Source organism: Pteropus alecto, unplaced genomic scaffold, assembly GCF_000325575.1.
Source record: "Pteropus alecto unplaced genomic scaffold, ASM32557v1 scaffold30, whole genome shotgun sequence".
Lineage (NCBI taxonomy): Eukaryota > Metazoa > Chordata > Mammalia > Chiroptera > Pteropodidae > Pteropus > Pteropus alecto.
Window position 1 is genome coordinate 911,941 of NW_006429782.1, and position 18,147 is coordinate 930,087.

The 18,147-nt window shown below is 63.1% G+C and overlaps 1 protein-coding gene across 1 annotated transcript; it reads right to left on the minus strand.

Annotated features, from left to right (window-relative positions):
• Positions 1 to 204: 204 nt before the first annotated feature.
• ATP8B3 (ATPase phospholipid transporting 8B3) lies at positions 205 to 17,532 on the minus strand. The gene is given in 29 exon segments (XM_015600425.1): positions 205 to 1,041; positions 2,093 to 2,169; positions 2,172 to 2,210; positions 2,435 to 2,573; positions 2,731 to 2,970; positions 3,143 to 3,226; positions 4,806 to 5,029; positions 5,112 to 5,481; positions 5,789 to 5,906; positions 6,049 to 6,124; positions 6,886 to 6,997; positions 7,119 to 7,283; positions 8,770 to 8,882; positions 8,968 to 9,161; positions 9,497 to 9,660; positions 9,744 to 9,853; positions 10,808 to 11,016; positions 11,116 to 11,306; positions 12,171 to 12,229; positions 12,353 to 12,511; positions 13,141 to 13,223; positions 13,656 to 13,726; positions 13,844 to 13,916; positions 14,410 to 14,471; positions 14,778 to 14,915; positions 15,604 to 15,717; positions 16,129 to 16,220; positions 16,679 to 16,737; positions 17,444 to 17,532. Coding segments are annotated over 29 exon segments (4,461 nt in total).
• Positions 17,533 to 18,147: the final 615 nt, after the last annotated feature.

The window sequence follows — 18,147 nt, forward strand, 5'->3', positions numbered from 1 at the left end:
CCCACCCACAAGGCCCAGCTTCCCCTGCAATTCCACCACCTGGCCACTAGAGGTCAGTGTCCTGGATTCTGAAACCAGGAGGCACAGAGGGAAGCCCCGCAGCCAGTGAGCCCCCAGGAGGTCAGACGGACCCCCGTTTATTAGAAAAAGAAATGGATGTGGAGCCTCGTCCTCGGCAGGTTGACGTTTACTGGGCCTGGGCAGTCACTGTCCCTCCCGAGGCGGAGGCGGGGGGGCTGCCGTGCCAGGCGGTGTGTCACTTGGCTGCCCGCCAGGCGCTGGCGGCCCCTGGGTGGCTGAGGGCTCCACCTCCGTCGCCTGCTCGCATGTGGGTGACCCCACCCTGCTCGGGGGCAGAGTTTCCGCCGCAGCGCAGGCTGTCTGTGTCTCGTTGGGAGGCGGCGCCGTCCCCGCCTCGAAGGAGTGGGACTCCTTTTGCCAGCTTTTCCAGGACAGCAGCGACATCTTCCAAAAGGTCTTCTTCTCCTCCAGGGATGCTGGCCGGTTCTCTAAAGACGACTGGTACGAAGGCAGTGGCTGGCTCTCTCTGGGTGACGGTGGCCTCTCCGTGGTGGGTGGCAGACCCTCGGGAGAATACGGCGGCACCTGCTTCGCTGACAGCTTCTCGAGGGACGACGTGGATGGCACGTTCGTGGAGGGGGTCGTGCTCTTGGTGCCCGAGGTCTTCCCTTCCATGGTCAGGGAGGAGCTCGCGGTGGAGGTGGAAGGCACCTCTTCGGAGGACACCTTCTCCTGGAGCCGGAGCGTCCTCACCAGGAACGACATCCTCCTACGGTACCAGGGCGACTTGGTGATGTTCAGAACCAATTCTTCATCGGGCAGGAACGTGTGATCTGCCAGGATGTCGCTGTTGATCGCCGGGGACCTCCGAAGGATCGTGCCCTGCGTGATGAGGTCCGCGTAGCCCTCGCGGTGGGAGAAGGCGTAGCTGGAGCGCCGGCTCCGGGACCCCCGATGCAGATAGGGCTGAGTATCCACGGTGATGATTTCCTGCGACGGGATCTCCGCCTCCGCCTCCGCCTTCTCCTGCAGAGCAAGGGGCCGGCAGGCCTTGTCAGGCTCCCACACTGTGCCCGCGGCTCGTGGGCCACCCGCTCCCAGAGGGGCCATCCAGAGCCCCGCGCCGCCACTTATCGACCAGGCTCTTCACCCAGCTAGAGTGCTCCCTGGGACCTGACTGTGACCAGCCACCGGGTGCCTTAAGCTCCCTCTGGTGGCAAAGCCCGGAGAGGTAAACCGTGGGGCAGCCACGAGTCCAGCCTGTGTGGCAGAACCCGGGCAGGATTTGTGGCCATGTCCCGTCCGCTGTTCCAGTCAATTCTGAAGCCCCTCCCAGCTGCATCTGGTCCTTCGAGGTTTTGGAGACCCCGAGCCAGGAAGTGCCCCCACCTTTTTGTATTGCGGTAAAATCGACAACGTAAAATTGACCATTTTAACCATTCGTAAGGGCACAGCTCGGTGGCCTTAAGCACATTCACGTGTCGTGCAGCCGTCCCCACCGTCCACCTCCAGGACTTTCTCATCGTCCCACACGGACACCCTGTCCCCGTTACACACTCGCTACTCTCCCCCCCGTCCCTGGCTCCACTGTCTACTCTCTGTCTCTGAATCTGATTCCTCTGGGGACCTCCGGTGAGTGGGATCACACAGGACGTGTCCCTCTGTGTCTGGCTTATGTCCCCCGGGTCCATCCATGTCGTAGCAGGTGTCAGGACGTCCGTTTCGAGGCTGAGTAATATTTCACCGTGTGGACGGACCGTACTGTGTCTGCCCACCGTTCGTCGATGGACACTAAGAGTGTTTCTAAGCTCTCCCCTTCACCTAAACCATTTCCGGGTCATTTCTGTCATCTCGACCCCCACGTCCTTGACCATTCCTGGTGGAAGCCCAATGATATCAGTGCCGGAACCGGTCTAGCCTTCTCTACCCCAGGAAGGATGGCTCCCTGGGGGCATGGGGTGTCCGTCTGGGTCTCCATCCCTGCCTCCAGTCCCATGTCTCCTCGGAGTACCTGTTCCCTGCATAGGCTGGGGTTCCATGAAGGGGCAGTGGGGACCCCAGCTTCCTTCACCTTGGGATGTGGCTTCTTGAGAGCTTGGTAAATGATACGAAAGGCTAATACGGGCAGGGTGTTCAAGGAACAGGACCACACAAGGCAGACGGCTGGGACACCACGTTGCGGTTCGCGTCTGGTGACGGGGCAGGGTCACGGCTCAGCCTGGGGCTGGGGCCTCCCCAGAGCCTGCGCGGTGTCCCCTCCTCCCGACACCTACCTCTTCCCCTCCCCCCGACACCTACCTCTTCCCCTCCCGACACCTCCAGGATGCCTCCATGCAAATTCCCCAAGGACCCAGGCCCCACCCGTCCCCAGGGCCAGCCTCCCCGTCCCCCTCCTCCCCCACTGGGGGCTCACACAGAAACGGAAAGGCCAAGGGCGAGGCTCTGAAGAGCCAGAAGCTCTGGCTGGCCCACGTTATGACCATGTACAGGCAGAGGCTGAGGGAAATGGCGAGCACGCACAGGACCGTCCAGTACTTGATGATGAGAATGACCTGAATGGGGGGTGAGGGGGAGGGGGAAGCTGCGCTGGGGATCCCCAGGCTCCGCGGGGAAGGGTGGGGGCCCGGCCCCAGGGGTCCGCTGCTAAGGCCTCCCGGCTAGGTTACCAGGTGGTGCAGCCCCCAAGGCCCGGTCCGAGGCCCCGCCTACCTCCACCGTGATGGACAGCAGGCACGAGAGGGCCACGACCTCGGCAAAAGACTGGTAGTCACTGAAGCTGAGCGGCCCCGCCGTGTCACGGCTCACCCAGAGAGTCACGAAGAAGTTGACCAGAGAGGTGGCCATGCCATGGGCGACGGCCTGGAAGAAGACCCAGTAGTTGAAGAGCCGGTCCTGCTGGCCGTGGACGTAGAGCTCAGGCAGCTCCAGGCTCTGCTTGGCGCTCAGGTCCTGCGGGGTGAGTTCTGGGGGTAAGTGACACAGTGATGGGCAGGGGCGTGGTGCTGAACTGCCCTCCAGGGCTGCGGGGTCTCCCAGTCCCTGCTGCACCCAGGACCCCAGCCGAGAAGGGGGCAGAGACAAGAGCACCCACGGGGAGGAGGTGGGCGCTCAGCCTTCTCACCTGCTCGAAGAGCCCAATGTAGAGGACGGGGAGGGTGGTGTACAGCAGGTTGTAGAGAGCCAGGAACCAGCCTTCGTACAGGGGCTGCGGAGGGAGGGCCGGTCAGTGGGCAGCCCTCGGCCGCCAAGCAGCGGGAGATCCCCGAGCCCCTCAGCGCCTGGGCAGGACGCTCAGAAAATCACGTTGCCATCAAGGTTGGGGCTAAGACCAGGGCATAAAGGCGGGAGCAGAAGCGGCAGTGGCTGATCCGTTTCAGACAGCTCCTGCGAGTCTGTGCAAACTGGACGGCTTCAATAAAGAGCCACAGGAGGAGAAACGGATAGAGAATGTTTTGTGTGTGTGTGTGTGTGTGTGTGTGGTCATTTTAGCTTTGGGGAGTCACCGATGGGCACGAGAGCCGAAAGGGACCCCGCGGATGAGTAGTCCAACCCCCTTCTCGAAGGGTGGACCCAGTCCAGTTAAAAGCATACGGGGTTTCAGTCCCAAAAACCATGTCATGAGCACAAATAAGTAACACTCCAGAATTCCACAGGAATCCAGCTTCCCGGTGCTGGAGAAAAGCATCATAAATGAGTACCCGGGAAAGGCTAAGCTGGGCCCTGTTCCGTGGGGCTGGCATCAGAAGTATCGGTGTGAACTCGGTTTTTAATACACACGAGACAGACGGACGGATAGACACAGACACAGGGACGGCGTGCCCATTCCCTCGCTCTGTCCGCTGAGGGGGGGCAGAGCACCCCAGTAGCGATGAGCACACCCGGCACTGGGCTCTTGGTGGCTAAGCACCATTATTCTCTAACGCGCGGAACCGGGGCTCCTCGCGGGGACGGCCACCCCCGGGGTCGCGGCAGGGAACTAACGACACACGTGTGGGGCCCCCACAGTGCCGGAAAGGGAAGGCGTGCTCGGGGAAGAGCCAGCGCCTGTCGAAGGGACACATCGGGACAACCGGAGCCACGAAATGTGCAATACGATAAATAACTAGCCACGAGTCCACGGTGACGAAAATAAAGAGCTGCATAAAGGAATCGGGGGCAGAGGAAAAGAATGGTTCCTCCCTACGGAGTGCCCGTTAACGAACGCAAAGGGGTTGGACGCTGCCCCCGCCGAGGGCGGGAAGGGGCCGAGGGGCAAAAAAGCGGCCCGTGAGACGGCAGGTGCGGACCGACTGGGAGGACACAGCGGTGTCTCCGCCCCGGCGACGCCCACCCCAGAGGGAGTGGGGAAATCGTAAGGTATCTGGAAATACAACCGTGAAACGTGCCGTGGGTGTTTATCAGGGTTTCCTTCCCAAGGGCCTGGGTGTCAGGGAGGGGGGTTCAACTCCCTTTCGCGGCCGTCTGTTTTCAGACATCATCACCCTATGACTTTCCTGGGGCTCCCGAGGGCACGTCTGGTCTTCACCGTGACACTCTCGAGAGTCTTGAAGTCAGGGACCCAGCCCCCGTCCGCCCTGTCTTCTCTGGGGTCTCGCTCCCTTTCGCCCCTAGAAGACGTGCCTTGGAGGGGGGGCATCTGCCCTGCGCTGGCTTCAGGGTGCAAATCTGACCTCGATGGGCACAGAGCTGAGCGGGGACCACGCCCTCCCTTACCTGGCAAGCCCCGCCCTGAGGTCCCCGTGGGAAAGACGGGCACCCCCCAAAGGCCGCGGCGACCGGCGCACCTGGGCGGTGAAGCCGTTGTAGAAGGCGAACCAGATCTGGACCATCATGCTGGCCACCGTCTTGTAGATGAAGTAGCGCAGGAACTTGCAGATGCGCATGTAGGACCAGCGCCCGTGCACCAGCAGCAGCCGCCGTAGGAAGCAGAACTGGGCCAGCACGTAGTCGCTGCTGTGCACCGCCTGCATGCCCTCCTGGCCCGCCAGCCCCACGCCGACGTCCGCAGCTGCGGGGCACACACGCGGCCCGTCAGCCCCCGGCCACCCCAGCCTGCCGCGGGCCGCCCCCGCCTGGCGCCCGCCACCCACTCTTGATCATGTTGACGTCATTGGCGCCGTCCCCGATGGCCAGAGTCACCACGTCCCGGTATTTCTTGACCAGCGCCACGATCAAGGCCTTCTGCTTGGGCGTCACCCGGCAGCAGATGACCGCTTGGCACCTGGAGGCCAGCTCCACGAAGGCCTGCTCCCGCTGCACGTCAGGGGTCTCGCCGCTGCCGGCGCCCTTGCCCTTCGCGCTCCTCAGCTGGATGCGGAGGGACTGCCACAGCGGAGAGACGCGCCTGGCCTTCGGGAAGTCCGGCGTCTGCTCCTCCGCCCCCTGCCAGGACTCCAAATCCGTGCTGACGTTCTGGACCAGCGCCCGTGGCTCCTTGTGAAGGGACAGCAGCAGCTGGTCCTGGCCGGTGAGGGGGGAGTGGGGATGGGAGGGGCGGGCAAAGGGGGCGCATCACTCTGCCTGCACCCCAGCCCGCCCCCGTGAACGGCCCCAGCAGACCGCTCCTCCCCACTCCTGTCCCAACCCAAGGCCGGAGGTGACCGCATCGCTCAGGTCCCTCCGAGAACCACTCTTGGCCTGGTGTTCGCCTCGGCTTTGCCAGCAGCCCACCCCACCACCCCCGGGCTGCTGCTCCTCCCAGCGCCCCCCCACCCCCACCCCCGGCCCCCGGGCCCCTGGGCGGAGCCAGCCCTGAGCTGACACTGACCAGGAACTCCCCGTTGATGACCATGGCCGTCTTGACCTGGGGCAGGAACAGGTTCTTCAGACTGTCCTTGTCACCCAGCAGGTTGTTGTTGCTCTCCCCGTAGGCCTCCAGGATCCGACTGCGGGAACCCAGCCGGGGCTCAGCCACCGGCACCGGCTTCCTTCCAGCCCTCCCCAGCTGTGCCGCCCCAGGACACCCTGCAGACCCCCGGGGCCACAGCCTGCCCCCGCCAGCTCACCAGCCCCCACCTCTGTCCTTACACTATCTCCTTCTCCTCCAGGATGAGCATGTCCTCCGAGAGCAACCGGCAAGCAAAGCCGATGTTCACCGCGGTCTCTGCAAACCAGCCCAGCTCAGCATCTGCGCAGTGGCCACCCACCCCCCCAACCCCGGGGGCCACACCCACCCTGTCGCATAGAACCAAGCCACAGCCAATCACAGCAGGAGGCCACACGCCCTGGGAACCACGATTGGTTCAGAGGAGGGCATGTGACCCAGGCTGGCCAATGAGAGCCAGTCCTGAGACTTTGGCTGTAGCTCTGGGCAGAGGGGCCTGCACTCTGGCTGGCTGGGGAGGGGCTGCTGGAGGGAGGTGAGTCTGGGGCCAGGGCCGAGGGATCATTAGACATGTGCCTAGGGCCCAGGAGCACTTTCAAAAAAAGTGACTATAATCCAGCCTGGACATTTGTCTTTATACCAACACTCCTGGAAAATGCAGTTTGAAACACTTGGTAGGAACGTGCCTCGCGCCCACAGGAGTGCTAATGTGGCCCTGCTGGCACCCGTGGGGGAGTAGGGGACAGTCAGGGCTCTAGGGCGACAGGATCTGAGGTTCCATGCCAGCTCCGCCCCCAAGCTGGGCTCATCTATGACACGAGGGCAGCAAGAGCCCCTGCCCACGGTGCCACCAGCCTGAGGGAGGTGCCTGGAGGACCTCGGTCATTCTAACTGTTCTGTATCTCCGTTCCCGGGGGCAAAGTGTGGGGAGGGGGCAGTGCCGAACCCGACAAGTAGGACAGGCTGACGGTGGCAGCCAGCACACGTGAGCCACCCATCTGCCTTCTCTTGCTGCTGAGGGCGGCCGCCCCAGCACCCACCTTGCTTGTCTCCTGTGAGTACCCATACTTTGATGTTCCCTTGCTTAAGACACTGGATGGTTTCGGGGACACCATCCTGGAGCCTGTCTTCGATGGCTGTGGCTCCCAGCAGCTGGGGGTGAGGCAGAGAGCAGGCTGAGCAGGGACCCAGCTACCCTGGCAGGCGTGGGGCATCTGGGGCCTGCAGGGCTGGAGCTGGGATGCTGGGACCCGCCGCCCCACAGCGCGCCCACCTGGAGGTTCTGCTCCATCTCCTCATACAGCTGGTGTAGGGCATGGGCCCGGTTCTGAAGCAGGATGCTGGCCTCCTGGTGCCGCTGGTGCCAGACCTTGTATGCATCCTCATCCACCTTCTTGTAGGCCAGGCACAGCGTGCGCAGGGTCTCCTGGGCAAAGGACTGGGGGCCGGCCGGGCAGGCGGACAGGCACCCCCCCGTCACCACCATGCCTGCCTGGGCACTCCTCCCAGACCTTCTCCCTCTGCCTGGGCTCCCTGAACCTCCCTACCACCCACAGTCCACCCTCCCCAGAGGGGCTGGGATCACATGCCACCCTGCCCCAATCAGCTCTAAATCAGCCCCCAGCCCAGGTCCATTCTGCCTCCAGACCTCCGCACTGCGGTGACCCACCATTTCTCACTTCCCTGAAGACCCTCAGTGCAGCCACTCCCGGCCCAGCCAGGGCGCCCACAGCCCCAGTCCCCTCCCTCTGACCCCTGGGCCCAGGAATGTCTTTACCCCACTGTGCCCCATTTCTCAAGGGGCTATGGGGGAGAGAGGACAGGAAGAACTCTGAAGGTCCCTGTTTCTAGGCCCCAGGAGGATGCAGAGCTTGCTCACCCCAGAGACTCCCTAGGGGCCGGGTGGCCCCAGAGAAGGTGCCCAGTGTGGCTCCCTACTTCCCTCCAGGCCTCCAGCCTCACTTCTGTCCACGACTGGAGGTGGGCCTCGGAGGCCAGGCATGGACGTGACGCAGGCTCTCAGGCCACCAGGAGCTCCAGACGGGACTTTGCTCCATGGGTGCCTCAGTTTCCCTACCCACTCCAGGGGGTGCTTGAGCCAAGCCATCCTGCCAAGCCCCTTCCCCAGTTCTTAGTCAGGGAGCAGCCCCGACGCCCCCTCCTGGCAGATTCCTGGCGGAGCAGGGCACTCTGGAGGTCCCAAGGGAAGGGTACGAGGCATTCCTTGCAGAATCCCTCTGGCTCCTGTGCTAAGCGATGCTGGGGCCCAGCAAAGCCCTTGGGGGAGCCCCACAGGGTCTAGACCGGGCCAGCGCTGGGGAGCCTGGCCTGACACATCAGCCCGATGATAGGGTCAGGCAGGAAAGTCCCCCTGGAGGCGGGGACCTCGTGATGGAGCCCTGAGGACCAAGACCTCCTGAGTGACAGACTGGAGGAAGACACCTGAGCAGAGAGAACGGTGCGTGCAGAGGTCAGAGGTCCTGGGGCATCACCTGAGCACGGAGGAAACTGCAAGCCAGAAACTGGGATCCCGGGGGACCCCCAGGGGGCAAAGAGAGACCAGTCTAGAGAGGCCGGCAGGAGACGGAAACATAGCCTCAGAACTCATGGAGACGAGAGATCTGGGGCAGGGGGGCTGAGTGTGTCTTGGAACCCAGGTGTGGCTGGGAGAGGGTGGTGGTGGCCGGGGCCAAAGCCAACCACAGGGTGTCTGTCCTTGTGGGACTTAGAAAAAGCCGCCCCCTCTAGGTGGGTGTAGCTTGGAGCTCAGCTCCTCTTCATCGGGGTTGGCGGCGGCGAGGTGGGGGGACTTTGTGCAGTGCGCAGCCTGGACAACCGTCCATGACCACCCCGAGTACCTGAGGCCATTTCTCCGCACACTGTCCCCCTCCATCCTCTCTCCCTCCCTCCCCACTGGGACTTACTGCTAGGGCCTCCTCCGTCTTCCACTCCGTCAAGGCCTTCTTGCACAAGAGATCAAAGATGACGATGTCAGCGCCTTTGGTGTAGAGGTAGATGGAGCCCTCGGGGTCCCTGACTGCACAGGGAGGGGCCTGGCTGCAGCGCGTGACCCCCCCTCCGCCCTCCGCCCTCTGCCCGCCCGGAGCCAGGCCTGCGCTCACCCAGCACCGACATCCGCTTCCGGATGCTGTTGAAGTCCATGATGGCCAGCACCTGGTACACCCGCTCCTCCCCCAGCTCCACCACCGTGATGCTGTCCTGCGTGCGTGCCAGGAACACGTAGCCGAAGTTCCGGGCGGCTGTGACCAGCGCCTCCTCGTCCGGGGAGGCCGCCTGGTACACCAGCTTGTCTGGTGAGTGAGGGGACCGCGGGGCGGGAGGCGCGTTCGCTGAGAGCCTGCCATCTTCCGGGGACCCGCCACCCACCTCTGTAGCCCCGGGGGACGTGGACACAGCAGAGGTTCACCAGATGTTGACAAGACACTGGCCTCTCAGGCCAGTACAACCTCTAAGCCCCACAAAGTTATGTGGGCGCTTGGGTTGTGGCTTAGATGACCTTCCCCTCCCAGCTCAGGGACAGTGCTGCTCGAGCCCTGGGACCGGATGCCCTCCAGGTCCAGGAGAGGCGGGGCTTGTCAGGGGCCCTTGGTGGGTGCCCCGGGGGGCGCTGCATGGAAGGACCCAGGCGGCCGCTCACTGTCTTTCTCCTGCGCCATGACCGTGTGGCAGATGGCCAGCAGGCGCCAGAACTCCTGCACCATCCTGTCCTTCCTGTCCAGCACAGCGCCCATGAGCTTCAGGTTTCGGAAAAGCAGCTTCCCGTCGGCGAATTTGTTCCAGATGTAGGGGTTCTCCTGGGAGCGGGACAGGCCGGTTCCAGGCAGGTCCCTGCCCGGCCCCCACCACCGTCCAGTGCTGCGGGGCGGCCAGCACTCACCTTACGTGGAATCTCCTCCTCGTCCGGGCCTGGGGAAAGACGCTGCTTCAGGCTCAGCTCTCCAGGACCGTTCGGGGTCCCACGGCCCCCGCGCCCCAACGTCAGGCCTCCTGGGGCCACCGGGACAAGCCAGGCCCAGACCCGATGCCCCGGGCAACCGAGGACCCCGGCCTCGGCTTTGCTTTTTGCACAAAGGAGGGAAACATGGGGCCATGTCTCCCGGGGGACCTCAGAAGAGCGGCCCAGAGTGGGACTCAGCCCGCTATGTTCCATCTCGTTTGTGGTGTTTTTGAAAATGTGGACTTGGCCGCCTAACTTGAAAAATTTGGTGATTTCACATAAACCCCCCCAACGCTGCCCCACAGTCCCTATCACGCACCCCCCAGACCCTGGCTGAGAGTCAGGCACGTTTCTGCTCCTCATACTGGCGACTGCCCACTACACCCAGTCATTACCCGGCTGGGTCGTCTGCTCTAGCGGGGCACCCTGCTCCCTGCGCCACCACCCGTCTCTCTGTGGCCCGTGAGCTAGGAAGGGTGTTCGCATTTCTAATGGGCTGGGGGAAGCCAAACGAAGAAGACCATCTCGTGACACGTGGGAATGCCGCGAAATGCAAAGCCAGCGTCTGCGGGGAAGGCCCGCGACAATCGGGAGCAGGGCGTGACTCCGCGGCCCGCGGCGGTGCGGGGAAGCTCGGGCCGCGGCGTCCTCATCCGAGGTTTGTGAAAAGCAGAGGAACGCTACTGTGCCAGGCGTGAGGTGGGCTGAGTCGCCACAGAGACGGTGCTGCCGGGGAACTGCGAACATGGGCCCGCCGGCCTCTACAGGATGGCCGGCCGGCTCTCACACCGGACGCCGCCTGCGGCTCTGTGGCTCCGCCGCTCCAATCTTGGGGGGGAGCGCTGGGGGTGCGGCTGAGCACGAGGCAGGGCAGATGTCCCCGAGACCCACTCAGATCTCCGAGGATCAGAGCCCCCCCCCGGGATGGGGGTTGTCCTGCACCCTATGGCCGGTCCTTGCTGTGTGTCCCCATAGAGAAGGGACACGCTGGGGCCGGTCCCCACCGTAAATGATGCCATCAATGCAGCACTTCTTGAAGGTCATAATGTTCTCGGTGAGGGTGCCGGTCTTGTCTGAGAAGATGTACTCCACCTGGCCCAGTTGGTCGGCGAGGCTGGTGTTGCGGGCCTTGGCGGGCCTGTCCCTTGGCTCATAGTACATCTGCACGTCCCAGTTGATGAAGATGCTGTTTCCCAGGTAGATGAACTCGGCTCTGCAAACAGGCGGTGGTCACACGCCAGCCCACCGTCCGGCGCTCTGCTGCCCGGCGCTCCCAGCCGAGGAAGGCGGGCAAGTGGCCCCAAGGACTCACAAGACAAACATGGCCATGGGCACCATGACGCTGAACAGGATGAGGAAGGCCCAGAAAATGAGGATGGTCTCGGTGGCCAAGCTGTATACACGCTTCTCGCCTGTGTAGTGATGCTTGCCCTTCAATTCCGGCATCGTGTACCAAAAGAACAAGGTCAAGATCGAGGAGAGCAGCATCAGGGTCAGGAAGATCTGCACAGCGGACGGGAGACAGTGGACCATGTGCAGGGACCCAGGGTGGCAACCAACACACCCCGGGGACTCGCCGAAAGGACAAACACGCAGTGGCAAGCCCTCTACCCCAGCTCAGCCATCGGGATGGGGGAGGGGAGCTGGGGGTGGAGGGAGCTGGCAGTCCCACGGGGAGGGGGAACTCCTAAGGGTTCTCTGGGTTTTGTGGCTACTTTAAAAATTATCATTACAATGACTTTTAGAAAGATAAAGTTGATTGGACAAAAAAAAAAAAGAAAGATTATTCAATGTTTGTGGAGGGTAGGTGAGCATTTTAATCATCTCCCGTTGGTTTGAAAAAAAAAAATCAGGATCAAAATTTATTTTATAGAGACATTTTAGAAAAATCACATGGTAAGAAGAGATTCACTGGCCCACAGAACAGTCTGTAGGATCAGGCTGCACATTTTGTAGGAAGGGAAACTGAGGCCCTCTGTCCCTCCCCTCCTCCATGTCCCCCCCTCCCGGGGCAGGGGCTGTCCATCCGTCTGTCCGTCCGTCCATCCATCATCCATCCATCCATCCGTCCATCCATCATCCATCCATCCGTCCATCCATCTGTCCATCCATTCGTCCGTCCATCCGTTCGTCCATCCGTCCGTCCGTCCCCCCATCTCCCCACCCACCCATCCATCCGTCCGTCCGTCCATCCATCCATCCATCCACCCGTCTGTCCGTCCATCCATCTATCCGTCCATCCATCCATCCGTCCACCCACCCACCAACCACTCACCCATCTATCCATCCATCCATCCGTCCATCCGTCCACCCACCCATCCGCCCACCAACCCACTCACCCATCCATCCGTCCGTCCGTCCACCCACCCTCTCCTCCACCCACTCATCTTCCCCAGCCACACCCGGGTGCTGGCTCAACATGTCGTCTCCGGTGTGAGAACCCAGGGCCCACTGAAGCCACGTGCGTGGTGGCAGATGTGCAGCCGCCAGGCCTGGCCCGGCGGGTTCCGGCCCGCCACCCGGCAGCACCTGTCACCCAGCCGCCATACCGGCGTAGAGGACCATGCCGTAGCAGGTGTCCGTGTTGCGGATCTTGCAGCCACGCAGGAGGATGTGGCCGCTGTCCAGGGGGTACTTCTTGCCGTCCCACTCCAGGCACCCCACAAAGTGGTGCATCCGGCTGTTGGGTTCCTCACACACCACCTTGCCTGGGGGCGACAGGGCGGTCTGGGAGCCGAGGGCGCGTCTGGGATCCCCGGCCGACCCCTCTCCCACTCAGGGCGGGGCGGAGGGGACATTCTGTCGCCTTCCAGCTCTGGCCACCCCCATAGGCCCCACAAACTCACCCCAAACTCACCCTGCTGGCAGCCCCCATCTCCCCCGCTACACAGCCTCCCCCCGGACGCCTCAGCGCTGGCTCTGCCCAGGCTCAGGGCCCTGAGCCGGCCTTCATGCCTCTGAGGGCTGCCCCCCTGCCCTCAATCCTCCAGCCAGGCCGCCCCTTCCTCGTAGTTACGGCCCTGGGAGTCAGGTCCCCGTCCCTGGCCGGACACGTAGGCTGCCTTATTGATTAAACAACCAAAAACACTTGCTTTAATGTGATCACATTTTAAAAATAAAATGCAACGCCTGATAAAAGAGCATTTTGTAACAATAACAGAAAATGCCCTGAGTGCTACATGGATTCAGGGGACATAGGACAGGCCTGGGGTAAGCCGGCCTGTTAGAAGCTGTCCCAATGCCCCCGGCACACCCCAGAGCTGTCCCCCAAACCCAGTGAAGTCGCACGGAGGGGCGGGCAGAGGCGCCGATGGGCGGATGGACTCCTGCCTCTCACCTTGGAAGGAAGCCATCTTCCTTACGTTGGTCAGCTCGTGGTGGGTGACCATCGGGGCCTGTCTGAATTTCAAGTTGGTCTCCCTGGTGACGGAGAGACTGGAGTGAGAGGTGCGGACAGACAGTGCCCAGCCCCTTCCAGACGCACCCTAACGTTTTGCCAAGGCCCTACTACGCGCCACCTGCCCAAAGAGGGACAAGGCCGAGGCCGAGGGGTGGCCCGGCCTGCACGCCACCCTGCCGAGCTCACGATGGCATCTGCGAAAGGCCGAGGCCAGAGCCCAGGCCTCTTGGCTTTTGGGGTGGCCACCGCTGGCGCACAGTGGGGCCTCCGAAAATGCCGGTGTGAAGAAGGTGGGTCCCTTTGTCTGGTTTAAAGCTGTTGCCCCTGCCAGACTGCAGGCGCCCCAAAGTGCTCCCAGGACGGACAACCTGGGGAGCCACTCTCTGTGGCCGCTGAGGAAGGCCTCGCTGCAGCCCAGGTCCCCAAACCCGTCGCGATGGCCCGTGCCTCACCCATCGATATCAGCTGTCTCCACGTAGCACAAGCTGCTGGGCTCCGTGCTGGCCAGCAAGAGCATGTCGGCCTGGGGGGGACAGTGGGAGGAAGGGGACACCATGGCAGGGTGGACAGGAGGAAGACAGGCGGGAAGGCGGCCCACCCCCGGGAGCGGGAGGTCTGGGCTGAGCTGACACCGGCTCACCGGGACGATGTTGTCTTTGTGCAGGCAGACGAGGTCCCCCACACACAGGTTCTTCCATTTCCTCCACAAGAAGCTGTGGGGGCACAGGCAGCAGGCGTGAAAGGGAGCCCCGACCAGGCCCAGCCCTGGAACCGCCAGCCCCATGTCCCCCCCAGTCTGGAAGAGCAAGCTGGGGCAGGAGCTGCAGATGCCCCCTCGGGCCCACCGATAGGTAGGTCTTTGCTGGGGAGCCAGCCCACACAGGACGTCCAGGGGGTGCCTGACCCCACCCCCTCCTTCTGCTTCCGGCTCTGTCCAAGGCCCTCAGACCTTCCCCAAGATGAACTCTCAGCCTGGTGAGGGTTAACAACGGGGTCTTCAGCCTCTGACCTACCGCAGGGCCTAATCCAGGCCTGGTAGACAGCAGGCATCGCATAAATGCTGGCTGAGTCCCTGTCAAATGCCAGACTCGGCCTGGATGTCTGGGGCATGGAAGGCTCCGGGAGCTTGGCTGGGCACCCCAACCTGCAAAGTCCTCCCAACGGCTTCCTTGGGATGGGCCCCCAGGGGCCACACCCAAGCCTCACCTCTTCCCCACCAGCATGCGACAGGGCCTGTTGTTGATGGTCTTGTCACTCCTGTGTCGGCCCTGAGTCAGACGGAAGGGGCTCAGGGGTGGCCCCGCCCCCAGCCGTGCCCCGACCTGCCCCCGCACTGCCCGGGTGCAGAGCCCGGCTCCGGCTCACACGGGGGGCCCCCCCAGCTCGTGAGCCCACACCCGCCATGGGACCCGGGGGTGGTGGGCTGCTGTCGGCAGCACGAGGCTGGCAGATTCCACCTGTCGCCCGGTTTGGCCACCAAGACAAGACCAAAGAGCCACAGGGCACCTGTCCCTCGTGGCAGCAAGACAAGGACCCCGCCCTGCCCCCACGCCCCCAGCCCCCACCCTACTTACGATGTCGTCCACCAGGTCTCGGGTGGCCCGGATGACGAGGAGGGACACGAGCGGAATGAACAGGGTGAACCAAGGCAGCAATTGGTATGAAGCTGTGATTTGATCCGCAAATTTCGGAGCATTGGCCGTAATATAGGCCTGGCCGCGTAGATCGTAGCGTTGTCTGATTCCCCCAGCCCGGCATCCTGGGTCCCACCTGCCGGCCGCCCGCCCCCACACACCTTGGGACAACGGCCCCTCTAGGTCCTCTCCCTCGCGAACGGGTCTTCCGCCCATGCCCAGCCCCTGTGGCACCTCCTCCAGGAAGCCCTACCCATCCCACGCTTGTTCCCCCCTCAGAGCCTGGCTTTACTGTCCCCTCCCAGGAACCCTGTTCCTCCCTGTCGCCCTTCAGGCCCGAGCTCCAAGTGAACCCCAGACCATCACCGGACCCCACTGATGACAGTGGGCATCAGGGCCACTGCCGGGTCCCGTGTCCAGCACGCGGTAGGTGCTCGATGTTTATTGGATGAATGTATGAAAGCAGAGGGGGTCGCGTTGCTGAGGCCGCTCCTCTTGGGGAGGGACGCGTCCTCCTCAGACCTGGGGGAGCCACCCACGCACCTTCATCACGTAACATATATTGAGCACCCCCTGTGTGCCAGGTCTCGGGCTGGGCAGTGGGGACACAGCCATGAGAAGCTGGACACTGACCCCCAACCGGACACAAACACACGCTTAAACGTTTGTGTATCTACAGAGGGCTTCCTGGAGGCGACTCCAGCGGGCCAAAGGAGTGGTGTGTGCACAAGCGCTGACCCCTGAGGCCGCCCTTGCTCCGGCCCACCTGCAGGATGATGATCAGAAGGAAGTAGAGGTTGGACATGCAGTGGAACTGCTCATACAAGTTCAAGGGCAGGAAGGAGAAGAAGTTGTACTTGGCCGTGTGGATGATGTTGTCCTAGAAAGAGAGCCTGGGTCAAGGTGCCGTCCAGGCCAGAGGTCTCCTGCCCGCCCTGCCCCGCCGGGCCTTGCCATGCCCTCCAGCCACGACCAGCTTTAACCGAGCACCCGCTGAGGGCAAGGCCTCGAGCCAGCAGCAACCCAGCCCCTACTGGGTGCAGAGGCTCACCGAGCAGGGCTGTGGCCTCGGTATTCCCCAAAGTGACACACGCAAGGAGATTTTTTAGGCAGAGCCTGATGGACACGTCATACTTTGAAGGTTTCGCATTAACTTATTTTAATGGGCACTGGGGTGGGGCCGAGGAGACAGAAAACTCTCACCAAAATGATGATTTGTTCGTCCTTAAAACTGGGGGCAGGGAGGCCGGTGGGAGGCGGGAGGAGAGGGCAGGGGGGCCGGGGTACCCACCTTGTACTTATTTCTCCACAGACACAGGAAGATCTTCTCCTTAAACTGATTGTTGTAGGCCCGGTCGTTGGCCTTCACCTCCCAGGTGAATACTGGAGCCGAGAGAGCGGGGTGTCACTGGGGCGCGGACAAACACCACCTAACGACCCCCCAGAGAAGGGCTAATGGGGCCCTGGGGAACCCAGGCGCTGGGGACTCCAGGCTCACGGCCAGGGGTGTGGGAGCTGGTAAACAAACACCACCAGGGCCAGGCCCTAGGCTCAGAGGACCGGCCCTGGGGACCCATTCGTGCACATTCCTTCTGCTGAGGGGAGGTAAACTGAGGCCTGGGGCCCAGCCCCCAGGGGTGCGGGGCTGCATGCCCAGCCCAGGCATTTTGGGTCCGCAGCCCCCGACTCCTGAGTCCAGCATTCGCTCGTGGAGTTTGGGGCTGTTCGTAAGCCAGCAGGAACCCCCACTGGGCCTGTCGATCGGGGTAGGGGTGGCCTCCCCAGCCCGCACCTTTCAGCCCCCACACACCCTGTGCCCCACGCCCAGCCTGGAATATGACCTGAGTTCTTCTCCTCTTCAAGGTTCTCGCGGCCGGCCAGGCTGCCCATGCTGGTGAGGCTATCGGGGGAGGGGCCGAGGTCACACCAGGCACCTGGGTGTCTCCGGACCTTGTCCATTACTCTGCCCGCTCCAGATCGTCACCTCCTACTACATCAGCTGCCCCCTCCCCGGGCTCCGAAGGTCCAGCCACTGGCTGCGTGTCCTCCCCTGGTGTCCCCAGTTCTGCAACAGCCCCACGTTCACCTGTCTCCCAGCCAGCAAGCCGAGGTCGCCTCTCCTTCCATTACAGCTGGTCCCCCAAGACGAAGGACTCTACCTCCACTGCTGCCCACCCCCAGGGCCCCCATCGCCCCTCCTGGGACCTCCGCACCCACCTTCTCTGGGCCTCCCTGCTGCCCCCTCCTGCCCCAGTAGCCAGATGGCACACAATGCCCACCCAGTGAGTGGCTCAATGAGTGCTTGTTGACTGACTGCGCGTTCTAGCTCTAAGCATGCACTGGAGGGCCCAGCTGCTCTGAGAGCTCCGAGCACGGTCTCGGGGCAGTTAACAGGGATGCGGGCGGACACCAGACCTGCACAGAGCCCAGAACCTTCCCACCACTAGTTCAAGGTCACTCCTTTGATCTCCGGGAATGTGCATCTCAGCAGGGGGCCCTCCATCCATCCCTCCATCATTCAGCACCTCGGTCCTCTCTGAGCCTTTGCCTAGGCCGCTGCCTCGGTGGGGAGCACCCTTCCCGCATCCCTGGCCAGGCCTCCTCACCCTTCCGGTCTCAGCTCAGGCTTCTCAGCCCCGCCGCGCTTGTTCAGGCGCCTCCTCTGGGCGCCCCCTCTGCCCAGGGTGTCCCCCATCTCAGGTCTCAACACTCTCTCGCCTCTGCGTCTTTCCCTGTCTGGGCTACAAAAAAAAACGGGACAGGGCAGCTGGCCTCTCAGTCATGGGTGTCCCTCGGGGACCGTGGGGAAGGACCTGGCTCAGGGCCAGCTCTGAGTCTCCTGGAAGCCTGAGCCAAGCTGTGCGCATTCGCCACATGAGAAGTGAGGCTCAGGGCGAGTGAGGCTTAGCCAGTGGAACTCGGAGCCCAGGGAGACCCAGCACGGGGCAGGTGGGGTTGGAGGGGTGCTGGGACCGTCGGAACCCACACAAAGTGTACCTGGGGCATCGAAACGCCCCCAGGGCTTGTCCGGTGTTCACCCTCACTCAGCTCATTAGAGCGCCCCATTAGCCCCGGGAGCCGGAGCATTCCCACAGCTGCAGGGCGCGGGGTTCGAGGCCCAGCCCCCCCGGGGCCTCCCTGGACTGGAGATCCGGGTCCACACACACCAGGCGCTCCGGCACCGCCTGCGGACCCCACCCCGCGCAAACTTCTAAGGGGCGCCCTCTTTGCTGCCGCAGGGATCTCCCGCCCTCCCTCTGGCGGGCGGAGCCGCCCAGAGAGGGTGCACCGGCACCTGAGGACGCACAGC